The sequence below is a fragment of the Eleutherodactylus coqui genome, chromosome 10, assembly GCF_035609145.1.
Source record: "Eleutherodactylus coqui strain aEleCoq1 chromosome 10, aEleCoq1.hap1, whole genome shotgun sequence".
In the NCBI taxonomy this organism is placed as follows: Eukaryota; Metazoa; Chordata; class Amphibia; order Anura; family Eleutherodactylidae; genus Eleutherodactylus; species Eleutherodactylus coqui.
Genome location: NC_089846.1, coordinates 13,508,653 through 13,521,857, shown reverse-complemented (window position 1 = coordinate 13,521,857; position 13,205 = coordinate 13,508,653). Strand labels below are relative to the sequence as shown.

Genomic DNA, 13,205 nt, shown 5'->3' with positions numbered 1-13,205 from the left:
CGCCAGGAAGCAGCAGAATTTGCTGCTGTGGAGTTCTGCATAAAAATCTGTGGATTTAGTTGTGGAATTGCAGGCTGATTAGGGGTGCGTTCACACGATGCGGTAGCAATATGCAGCAGATTTCACCCCTTCAGTCTGAACTCAATAGAAAAGGTGAAATCTGCTGCCAACCTGCAAAGAAAATCCGCGATGTGTGAACGCACCTTTAACCTGTTTTCTTTCTACATGAAAATCAGCACAGAACGGTCACCAAGAAAAAGCTGATTAGAAAGTAATCAAAAAGCTGTATGTACCCCAAAATGATACCAATAAAAACTACAAGTCACCTCGCACAAAATAAGCCCTCACAAAGCTGCGTCAGTGGAAAAAAAAAGTTATGGAGGTCAAAAGATAGCGACAGAAGGGGATTTTTTTAAAATATTTTTTTATTTTTTTTAAATAGTTGTACGCCAAAAACTACATAAATGCGATGTCCACGTAATCGTACCGAGCCACGGAATACAGAGAACATGCCATTTATACTGAACCATGAACTCCAGGAACAATAAACCCCCCCAAAATGGCAGAATTGTGTTTTTGTCATTTCATCCCCCTTGAGATATTTGTTAAGGTTTTCTAGTACATTATATGGTACGTAAGATGATAAAAAAAATACAACTCAGGTCTGCAAAAAAAAAAAAAAGGGCCCTCCTACAGGTATGTCACCAGAAACTAGAGGTTTTTTGGAAGTTGGGAGGAAAAAATGAAAATGTGAAAAAACAAAAATGGCTGCAGCTTGAAGGGGTTAATCCTGGATGCTTCGTAACAGAGGATGGAGGAGACATATTACAGCAAGCAGAGATCTTGAAAATGGTGAAGAATTGATACATAGAATGATAACATGAAGCACAGGAGCGATACGTTTTTCTTACGGAGACCTTCGTCTGCTGCATGATGGCATCACTCAGCGCCCCTCCACCTAGTGTGTGCTAATCACCACCATTGTCTGTCTACAGGAGATCTGTCTGACTGACCCCCCAATGGTGATGACTCTTGTGGACGGGCCAACTGGAGAGAACGATAACATGATCTGCGTGGCGTATCGACACCAGTACGACTTGGTGAATGAGAGCACCGGGGAGTCGTGTCGGCTGCATCATGTTGATGCAAGTAGGGTAAGTGGTAACCGTGTCGTCCTTGACATAATAAAGCCGGGAACTAACCGCTATTACACAGATTGCCCAATTCTTACCGCCAAGGGGCAAAGCAAACGGCCCTTTCATGCCAAATCATCACAGCTCCCAACTCAACCATCTCAGATTTTCATGAAATTTGGTAGGATGGCAGAGGGCATAAAGCAACTTACATTTTAGCCCTCAGTGATATGCGGTATTCATACAGCAGGGCTGCAAACATGAGAGAAAATGTGGAATTTATGCAGATCAGCGAAAAAATGCATAACTTTGCTTCTAATGTTGGCTGAACTTGTTTTGAAGCTAATGGAGCACACTTTTCAGTGGTTATGAAGCAATTTCAAAGGGCCACTTCAGCAAAAACACATTTTTCCTTGCTTGCCCCTTTTACCTGACTGCCTGTCACATTCTAGAGATCTCGTCTGTGTATTCCAGTCACTTCCCTGCAATGCAGCCCCCTGTCTGATGCTTATCAGGCATCTTTTAGTGAGTGAGATTTTATATTTTCACTTTCAATAAAGCCCATGAAGCAGAGCATTAGCTTGAGGACAGTTTAATTATAATTACCTTCTATATTCACTTAAATAAGCTACAGATCATAAGTATACAGTCAAGAGGTTGAGCTGTGATCTCCTCTATTATACCTGTCTGACAGGAGCTGTGTGATCATCGTCGGTAACTGTGAGTGTCCATGTAAAAGCATCACAAAAACTGGGAATTTGACTAGAAAATGGATACATCACCAAAACTGAGATCACATGACCATCTGAGGAGAAAGAGGCCAGGAGTGTCAGACAGAAAGAAACTGTCTGAAACTCCTTGCCTCTTTCTCCTGAGATGAAGCAAGTATTACCACGGTAATACCAGCTTACTTATATATTCTTGGAGGATAGCTATATATTGGATGAATAAAAAATCACCGAAGGGACAAACATTTTAATATTTTTTTACTCCTGTTCTCCATATGAAGCTTATACCAAACAGAGATTGCATTTACCTGTATTACATACTTTATATTACATACTTTATATTACATACTTTATTCACACAAAAATTAACCAACATTTTTTTTAGATATTCAAGGTAAAAGTTTACATCATGTGACCTTGAAATGAATAATGTAATATTTTATTATAACTCATTTTTCATGAAAGGCATGCTCCATTAGCTTCAAAATGAGTCCAAGATGAAAGTTCTACCATCATTATAGCTACTGCCACTAGAAGGCGGATACTAATCAAAAGTGTTAGCTCCTCCTACTAGCTATATCCCTCCTGCAGGCCTAAAGCTAATCAGTTTTAGTTTAGTGTTCATAGGAGGCAATCTGGTAGCTTTCCGGATTTGAGTCCTGCTCTCTTTTCTCGGCATACCGGGGCCATTGTATTAGCGCCACGCTCCCAATTGACTTGTCGCTGCTCCTTCATACTAGACTATAGCAGTCCTTTCTGCACAGGATCGCCCTTCCCGGGAAAAAGGGTAAATTTCCTAGCAGGCATCTGTGAATAACCCAGGCCACGTTTTTTGGGCCTAGTTCAGCTATTACCTAAGGGGCTGGCAAGCAACACTAGACCTCCAAATTCCCTACAGGGGGAAGACTAGAGGGCACTGATGAGCCTATCATGGGTGTTTTGGAATAGTGAGGAACTTCCATATCCACCAATCATGGCTCTTGGCATCATTCTCATGCATTCCTATTGGTTCCCGTATGTCCCAGAGATGTGGCCTGCCCACAGGTCCTTGCTCCCAGCCTCAGCACACTTCCTGCTCACCACTGAGACTCGTGGTACCTCTTTCGTGTGCTTGCTCACTCTCTCACAGCAGCGATCCCTTGGATCACTGGGCAGGGCAGGCTCTGCTTGTCAGCTAGCCCCTCTTATCTGTGTCCTTCTTGCAGCAACTCTATCAGTAGGCCTATTCCGCTCTTTCACTATGCCTGACTCCAGGGCAGAAGGCTCCAGATAGGCCATAGCCAGAGCCACACACTTTGCGTGCTCTTGCTCTACCACCAAATTTTTGTGCAGAAAGTCTGAGCCACTCTCTGTCTGGGGTGGTTCTGTATCTTACTAAAGTGTCCAAGACGATTGTTGACATGCTAGACAGGACTTCCAGTCAGCTCCCTAAAACTCGTCTGACAGATGATTCTTCCACCATTAACCACTACCTTGGCAGACCCAGAAAACGATCTAGGTCATCTCACTTGCAACAATCCTCTGAGTCGCCAGCCTCATCGTGCTCTAGAGCTCCCCCTGGAACACACACTGAGCTTTCCTCCAGGGACGACCTTTGGTCTGAAGGCGAGGTGTCGAAGTCTCCCTTAGATACAGACCTGTACAAAAAACAGTCATCCAAGCTGTCCTCTCTAGTCAATAACCTAATAGTTGTTGTGAAGGATACCCTGCAGATGAAAGATCCAGACCCAGAAAAGTCTGCAGGGGCGTTCTCTTTCAGACATCCGAGTGTTATCCAAAAGAGTGTCCTTTCACAAGGAATTTGAGGACGTTCTGACTAGGGAATGGAATCTCTCTGACAAGTGTTTCACTGAACCTAAGAGCTTGGACATTATGTACTGCTTTCCAGAAGAGTTTATAAAGAAATGGGCATCATCTCCAGCGGTGGACCCTCCAGTGTCATGCTTGGCGACACACACCACTTTACCTATGGCAGACGCCACTTCTTTTGTGAATGTACGTGAAAAGAAGCTGAAATCACTGGCCACAACATCCTTCAAGGCAGTAGGTTCAGCCCTCCGACCTCTTGTTCTTTCTACCTGGTTAGAATACCAGGCAGCAAAAAGTCTTTGTGAAGCCTCTCTGGATGCTGTCAGGTTTTTAGTTCGGGCCTCAGCTGCCTCCATAGCAACATGCTGGACCTTGTGGCTAAAATCCTGGGCTACAGTCTCTAAAACGTCCTTTACTGGACTTCCCTTTGTCATTTCCCACCTCTTCGGTGCCCGACTGGACGAGATCATCTCGGAGGCCACTGGTGTTAAGAGTTCCCACCTACCACACAATAAATCTAGCTGAATAAGGTCTACTTATTCTGGACCTCAGTTTCATTCCTTTCAATGCTCCAGTCTATGTACCTTGGATATCAAGAAATCTGCACAGGATCACAGGAAGAAACTTTCCTTTAAACCCCAACCTTCCTGGCATCCCCATCCACAGACCTCCAACTCTTCAGAGTAGGGGTACGACTTTCTAGATTCAGAAACGCCTGGTTGACCAACGTCTCAGACACCTTGATCTGGGAGGTCATTTCTTTAAGCTATGCCATAGAGTTTGTCAACTACTTTGTCGGACTGTTACTTCAGTTCGCCATCTCCTTTTGATCAGGCAATAGGCCATCTCTGCACCCAGGGTGTCATTGTTCTGGTTTTCCTCACAGAGTGTTTCGCTGGGTTTTATTCCAATCTTTTTGTGGTACCCAAGAAGGACGAATCCGTCCGCCCCTTTCTGAATTAAAAAAAACCCTGAATCAATATGTAAAAAGTCCAGCTTTTCCACATGGAGTCACTGAAGTCTGTCATTGCATCCATGGAACGAGGGGAATTCCTGTTGTCCATTGACATTAAGTACACATGCCTCCATGGGCCCATCTGCAAAGCACTTCAGTGTTTTTTCCACTTCGCAGTTTGATTGGAACACTACCAGTTTGTGGCTCTCCTGATCTGATTGGCTACAGCTTCCCGAGTGTTCACGAAAGTCCTGGCGTCAGTGATGGCTCTTCTCCACTCCAAGGGGATTTTGGCCATCCCTGTCTCAATAAAGTACTGGTGAAGGTGCCTTCCCACTTTGCCACTCTGGAGAGTCTCCACATCACCCTGATCACTCTGTCCTTGTTAAGGTGGATTATCAATCACCCCAAGTCCTTCCTTTTCCCATCTCAGCATCTGGAATTTCAGGGCCTTGCCTTCAATATGGTATGTGCCCGTGTTTTTCTTCCATCACAGAAATTTCATTTCATACAGGCTCAGACATGGAATCCTATCCCCATTCAACATTGGACGAGAGTCCAGTGGTTGGTGGTCTCTTCTTTCGAGGCAATTCCCTTCAGCCAATTTCACGCTCAACTTCTCCAGTGGGCAATCCTCTCTCCTATGAGATGAATTCGCACGCTCACTCAATCGAAAAATCTGTCTACCTCTGACACTTCGACGCTCCATGCAATGGTGGCGGGGTTCCACTCAAGGTTACCGAGGCGATCCTTACTGACACTTCAATGTTTGATGCTCACCACGGATGCCAGTTTCCTCGGCTTGGAGGTACGCTTTAAAACCTTACAGTGCAAGGAACGTGGACTGTATGGGAGTCATCCCTCCTGATAAATGTGTTGGAGCTTCGGGCCATCCTACTGTTGCTCAATTATTTTGCATCACAACTCAGGGTTTCCCTGTCCATGTCCAAATAGACAACACAACGGCAGTCACGTATTTAACCCTTTTCAATCCACTGTCTGACGTCTGAAGACATTAGGATTTAAGGCTGCACAGCTCCAATGTTGAAAGACGTCCGTCGAGGTTCTCTTACTGTATATTGCCAGCCTCTCTGCTGTCGGAGCCAATCCAACGTGTCACCTCATGCAGTCACAGAAGAAGCTGAAAAAATCCTAGTATGCGCGGAAGCCCACCTGCCAGGGGTCCATATACCAGGTCTAGACAACTGGATAGTCGATTTCCTGAGCATAGAGAAAATTGACCCGGGAGAACGGGTACTACATTCCAACATGTTTCATGACTTGTCACAGATGGGGTTGTTCAGACGTCAACATGATTTGTCTCCAGGTTGCAAGACCCCTAGGAGAGCAATGAATAACTTCGTAATTCTGAAGACAGGATTCAAGTTTCTCTACATATTTTCACTATTTCTGCTCACTCCCCGACTCCCAAAAAGATCCAACTGGAAGGTCTGGTGGCTCCTTGATGTGCCTGGTACGCAGATCTGGTCGACTTATTCGCCAGCACTCCGTGGTGCCTTCCCCTTTGAAACGATCTTCTCTTACAGGGACCCCTCTTCCACCCAAGTATAGCCATCCTTCATTTATTGGTGTGGCAGTTGAAGCCCCGATCCTGAGGACCCATGGTTTTACAGAATCTATAAACCAGACTATGTTGAAGGCTAGTAAGCCTTCATGTTTCAGGGTTTACCACAGTTTATGGAAAGCTTTCTTCCTCTGGCGCGTACAACACAGTTTTCATCCCATGCACTTTTCTCTATACTGACTACTATCCTTTCTCCAAGAAGGTCTTGACATGGGCTTGTGCCTCAGTCTTTGAAAGGTCAGGTATCTGCTCTGTCCATTCTGTTACAGCACCCTATGGCATCCAAAGTTGCCATCCACACTTTCATACAGGGAGTTGCAGATGCCCCTTCCTAGTGTACTCCAGTTCCGCCTTGGGACCTTAATCCGGTCCTAGATGTCTTGCAGTCACATCCGTTTGAGCCTCTATGTGACATCCCAGCTCGTCTCCTGGCCTGCAAGGTTACAGCTCCTGCCCACTTGTTTTTTCTTTATGATTCTCCGATACCATCGCCCTCGGAGCATTTTGCTCTTCGGGCTCACAGCTGTCCTACTGTTTCTTGCTTAATGTTTCACTGTTTTCATCCTACTCTGCTTCTCCTACTGCTTGCATACAAACTGATTAGCTTGGTGCCTGCAGGAAGGGCATAGCTGGTAGGAGGAGCTAATTCTCTTTTGCTCAGTGTCTGCCTCCTAGTGGCAGTAGCTATATTACAGTCTTCAGCTGTGTCCTCCAATGAATGAGATATGAGAGAGATTTTACAGTAAGTGCTGTAAAAAAAAAATCTCATTATTTTCTATTGGGCAAATACAGAAATAGTAAATATGGAGGAAAATGCAGAGTAAGCAATGATGGAACACGGATTGACATACAGTTGCAATATCATCTGTAACACGTCATACACTCGTTTAAGACTACAGGGTAAACTTACGGTACTTTTACATAGGACAACTATTGGCTGAAAAAACGCTTAAATGAGCGACCTCCAGCGATGGTCATCCTGTGTAAAAGCGGGATCCAACCGGGTACTAATGAAGAAATCGCTCGTTAGTTGCTCCATTCCAATGCACTGAAGCTAGGCGAGTAATGAGTGACTTCTCATTCAGTGTAAATTGGCAGTCATTCATCTTTGAGCGACTGCCTGTTCAGACTGAATGGTGGCGGGTGGCCAGTGTTATGCCTAGTGCAGGGCCCAGGGAGGCGGAGCATGATGCAGGAAGAGGGAGGAGCAACGTGACTCGTTACCGCGCTATCCGCAGCTTACGCATTATCTTTTCAGGTTCATTTTGTTGCAGCGATTGATGTTTATGAGGATGGAGAAGCCGGATTACTGCTGTCCTATAACTGTAAGTGGGGGAGGGGCATGTACCTGTGTTGTGCAGGGGGGTTGGCGAGGGTCCGTAATGGGGTGGCACTGATGCAAGGTCGGCTGTGTGTTCTGCAATGCATGCCTTAACCCTTTACTACCTGCTCTATGCAAATATAAGGATTGTTGCAGAACTTGTTCTTTTCGATTTCCAGATAGTTGTTACTACAAGAAGGTCAGTCCGTTCAACAGCGGCTCCCCTCTCATCCAGCCGTCACCGTCCGACTTCCAGTTCTGCTGGAACCAGGTCCCCAACGCTGTAGGTAAGATCCCTGTGTAGACGGATATGGGGGGGGGATGGCTGCAGCCGGGAGCGTTCCCTCTAACATCATCTTCTGTGCCGCAGTCTGTGCGTTCCCCTACATCCTGGCGTTCACCACCGACTCCATAGAAATCCGGCTTGTGGTCAACGGCAATTTGGTACATACAGCGGTGGTACCAGAACTGCAGCTCGTGGCGTCACGGGTAAGACACCTACCTGGTTATCATGAAGGCCGCTGGCAGAATCCACGGCCGCGCTACGGTCACACCTCATACAGAACATACAGGTCAGAGTGAAATGCACTGGGCTCGACATTCACTAGGGATGTTTTAGAGGTCCTGGACCCCCAGAGACAGGAAGTGGGATTCATGGTGACAACCCAGTGTCCTCTTACTACTAGGAAGTCATGGCAGGTAATCCTCCTGCTGCACCAATAACGTCCTATGTGTTAGGCCGTATTCACATGGCCGATGCTCTCATGTGAGCTCTGTCTGTGTCCGAGGCACATGTAAGGCAACGGGTTCATTCACATGAGCGATCTTTCAAGTGGACAAAACGGATCAGAATAGTGCATGCTACGAGTTTTTTCACGAAAAAAAGCATTAAAAATCTAGTGTGTTGCACCATATGATAATTCGGGTCTGTAGGCAGTTGGTTTTTTAACAGACTGCACACGGATGATAAAAACCGCCATTATGCTGGAGGCGTAACGCTGTATTCACGCGGTCAAGTGCCATTTTGGTCAGTAAAAAAAATGACAGTTTTCTGTGCGTTTTTTTTTTCTGCACTCTGGTCCTTTTTTCACGTGGTTCCCATAGTAACCTGCGTTTAAAACGCATCACGCTCGCATGAAAATTGCATGCATATCCCATGGCATTCTTGAAGAGTTGCGCAAAAATAGGACATGCAGCGAATTTTCGAAGTTAGACTATCGGTCCGAGAAAAAATTGTGCAGATTAACCCTTTCAAACGTACATTTTATCTATTCTTGCAAGTTCTGTCCGTCTCAGAATCAAACAGAACTCGCACCGGAAAATCACCCGTGTGAATACGCCCTAATGGGTCATATGTGGGATTTAATCATTGGGAGGCACTTTACAGCAGGGGGAGGGGCGCCGAGATCATCCTGACAACATGTGAAACGCCTTGTAGTAACATCTTTCATTTCTTCAGTCAGACATTTACTTCAAGGCATCAACCACAATGGGCTCATCCTCCAACAGCAGCTCGAAGGACACCAGTACCCACAGCTCGCCGCAGACCCCCACCGGCTACGAACTGCCCCCGTTTCCCAGCACCCCCGGAGAAGGTACAGATGGGGTAGATGTGGGTGATTGTGGACGTGTACAAGCTGCAGGGAAGTGGCACGCTATTTGAGCGCCCATGACTTCACTACGGCTTCTGCACGGCCAGATCGCATACACGCTTCCGTTTTTCCTCACCCCCCCAAACTCTATCTTTTCAATTCCTTCTTAAGGCCCGTTCACACTGGCGCTTTTTCTTTCCGGTGTTAGATCAGCAAGTTGGAAAGAAAAGTGGAATCAAAACTGTAGAAAATAGTTTTCAATTTGCTTCCATTGACAGCAATATTAACCACTTCAGGACCACTGAACCCAACCGACATCCCTTGCACCAAATCGAAGCCCCCTGCTGTTCAATTAGGGTTGCTGATGAGCTAGCATGGCAGCCCATAGCCTACTGAAGGAGCCCAGGGCTGCCATGCATAGATGCCCATCAAGTAACATCAAAAATCAATTAAAAGTAAACATCAAAAATTGCAGTATTTACATAAAAGTCCAAACTATTAAAATGTCACCGTATTTAACCCGTACAGTGAAGGCCGTAAAACAAAACAAAAAAGGACGGAACGCTAGAATTGCTACTTCTTTTTGGTATCTTGGCTCTTGAAAAATTTGAACCAAAAAAGTGAATAAAAATATAGATGCACCCTAAAATGGTAATATTAAAAACTACGGCTCACCCCACAAAAAATGGGTCCTCACACGGTCCAATCAGCTGGAAAAAAAAGTTGCAAGTATCAGAATATGGCGAGGGAAAGCAAATTTTGTTTAAGCACCATTATTTACTTTTTAAAAATGCAAAAACATTAAAAACCTATAGAAATGTGATATCTCTGTGATCGTACTCACCCATAGAACACACTGTGAACAGAGTAAGAACTAAACCCACCAAAATGATGCAACTGCAACTTTTTTCATTTTTCCCTATTTTTAATAGCCTTTCCATACATTATACAGTACATTAAATGGTACCATAAAAATATACACCTCGACCAGAACACTCTAGAGCTGCAGGTCTACTCCGCTGCATAAATTGGCCCTATCTGTCTGGTGTTTGAAAGACATTATAGCCGAACTTCCACTATGTAATAACCTCACCCCTCCTGCTATGGGTTCAGTACCAGATCCCCATTACTGGGTGGGATTAGCGATAACAGCATTGGGAGACATACCGTATTTTCCATGTATAAGATGTCCCCTACTTTCCCACCCAAAATTAAGAAAAAAGGATTTTATACATAAAACAGTACATAGTACTGGTCTATGTGTAAATCTCATTATAGGTCCCCGTTATACTCACCAGACCGTCCTCTCCGTGCTGCCCGACAGGTCTCTATAGCTCTTCACAGCACCCCCGCTGTCTCGCGAGAGGTTGCTGTTTACAGGTTGCTACGGTCCAAGGGCAGGAGACAGAAGACCAGCCGGGCAGCGCTGTGTTGTATGTATGTACTGTATATGTGCTGTGTGTGTAATGTATATGTGTGTGTAGTGTGTATGTGTGAGAGTGCAGGCATACTCACCTAGCCGCACCGCTGCCCTGCTTTTCTGCATTGCTGCCCTGCTTCTCTGCACTGCTGCTCTGTGTGCCGTTGCACTGCCTCCCCGCTCCGGTAGTGTGACGGAGCCCTAAGGGCTCCCGCACCTTGCAGCCGACATTCATGTAAATTTTCGTCGGATCGTTTCTAACGAAACTTTACATCCCGCGTATAGAATGCGATGCAGTTTTTGAGCAAAATATTTGTCAAAAACACGTCTTATACACAGAAAAATACGGTATATAGGGCCAATATGTTTATCTCTTATACTCAATTATGTGATGACTTGCAAACACCCCATTTGCAGTTGTTCAGATACTTTAAACTGCGACATGCAGCAAATGCTCAATTCCCTGCTGCTACCATCCAGATCTCTAAATACCCCATTATAGGAATTCTTAGGTCACAAGGCCCTCAATGATTGGTCTCTGTGTTATATACACATTTGCTGCCATCCAAAATTAGTCGCACCCCATTGACAGCTCAAAATAAATGGCAAGCTCTTATTCCAGAACTAACATCAGAGGATTGGCAAGATGCGCCAGAGTCCCATTTATGGGTATCCCCATCAGTAAATAACAGGCTAGTACAATTGTACATAATACACCGATCTTACCTTACACCCATACAAATATATGAAATGGGTAGAACTCGGACATCAGAGTCACAGATGTCATCATTTTAATGCGGACTTTTGGCACATGATGTGGGATTGAGATTTCTGGATGGAGGTAATAACTTTCATATCTGCGCTCCTGCCCTCTCCGTATTCACTTTGGATCCCAAAATAGTAATATTCGGCTTGCTGGATGGAGAGCAATGGCCTCCTCACCCGCAGATGTTTTTCTGAAGCAGGTATTATTCTTAGCTTGGAAGACGATTGCTCTGAAGTGGCTCGTCTCAAAAGATTCGGGTGCCGGTGGGGGAGAGCGATGAGTTGCGGGAGGGAGCGGGGGGGGGGGGGGGGGAGAGTGAGAGAGAGATCTCCCCCCCCTCCCCCCATTTCTCCCCGCCGACACCCGAATCTTTTGAGACGAGCGGGCAGGTACTCGCATAAGGCACTACTCGTTCGAATAGTTTGCCTTAGTGAGTCTACTCGCTTATCTCTAATCTCCATCCATTGCGGGGTGTAAGGGCCTGGTTACCTGATGAAAAGGTCATCCATCAGCATAGAGGTTGCCCTACTAAGTTTAAAAAAAAATATGGGTTTCTGGTTGGATGCCTGCGCCCCTCTACATCAGCACTATTATCATTTTATAACCACACAATGTAGACAAGTACCAATGCAGACATAAGAATCTGTAAATGACACCAAGAGACAAATTTGATCCCTGTAACGAGTTTATTGTGGTCACGCCCCTAAGGATATGTGAAATATACCTAAATTCATAAATGTACCAAATGTACAAAGCGTTCAATAAAACGAAGTAAAAAAAAAAATACAAGTCATCCTGCAAAAAGCAATCCCGGTACAACTATGTCAATGGAGAACTTAACAAGTTATGGCTTTTGGAAGGCAGGGACAAAAAAGCAAAAACATTATAATTCTCTGGTCATAAAGTGGTTAAAAAAACCCTGAAAATTCAAGGCAGGGCCGGCTCAGTCAAAGGCACTGCCCGCTCCCCCGCTCCTTCCCCATTCCCAGGTGAAGAGGAAGAAGCAACTCTTGGCAGCAGCAAAGTGTGGCTGCCTGTTGTGGCAAGGAGGAAACTCTTGCTGCAGAGTCCCTTGGCCAGCTCTTTGCTGGATCGGGATGGTGGAGGGGGACCTTGCGTGGGGTAGCCTCGTGCAGAAGGCCTTCAGAGCGCTCACTCCGCAAAATAACGAACGGATTGAAACTGAAGGACTTCATTGCATGTCTGTGGGCACGGAAATGATCTCTAGTGTGATCTTAGCCTTATTGGCCTATGTGTGAGCAACCCCTGCATCACTGGTGAGGAATCCCGCCTTCTGCTAAGTGCACCATCTATGTGATGCTGATAGCGGATATTACCCGGCCTCTGTCTTGTGGCTGCTGGTTTATGAGACAATCAATGTATTTTATACAATCAGCATCCTCCCTCCCCCCCATAGCTGATGATCTTAGAGTTTGGATTATGATGCTACATCTTTAAATACCAAAGGTGAAAGGTCGCCCCATAATGAAAGCCCGTCTAGTGTCATTACCAGAGATTGCATCAACCCCATTTGCCGGTTAAGAGGTTGGCGGTAAATGTCAGACGTTATAAACAATAGATACATCTATAGCGGCAGCAGATCCTGCAGCCAGACGTGCCGCTCGCCTTTCTGCTGCCTGAGGCAAATAGCGAAATGGTGCTCCCCCCCCCAAAAAAAAATTACTTCATTAATGATAAAGAGAAAAAGGGAGAAAGAAAATGAATAGCCATAGTGTCCCCTGTAGTATACATAATATTCTCTGTAATAGTAGCCATAGTGTCCCCTGTAGTATCCATGATAACCTCTGTAATAGTAGCCATAGTGTTCCCTGTAGTATCCATGATATCCTCTGTAATAGTAGCCATAGTGTTCCCTGTAGTATCCATGATATCCTC

At 45.4% G+C, this 13,205-nt stretch overlaps 1 protein-coding gene across 3 annotated transcripts in view; it reads left to right on the top strand.

Annotated features, from left to right (window-relative positions):
* Positions 1-13,205, top strand: part of GARNL3 (GTPase activating Rap/RanGAP domain like 3) — a 120,722-nt gene that overhangs the window by 103,627 nt on the left and 3,890 nt on the right. For all 3 annotated transcript variants that reach the window (XM_066580276.1, XM_066580275.1, XM_066580274.1), the window contains 5 exons: positions 996-1,154; positions 7,469-7,535; positions 7,711-7,818; positions 7,902-8,020; positions 8,991-9,126. In XM_066580276.1, the coding sequence (XP_066436373.1) occupies positions 996-1,154; positions 7,469-7,535; positions 7,711-7,818; positions 7,902-8,020; positions 8,991-9,126 (589 nt within the window). The remainder of the gene's footprint in view (positions 1-995; positions 1,155-7,468; positions 7,536-7,710; positions 7,819-7,901; positions 8,021-8,990; positions 9,127-13,205) is intronic.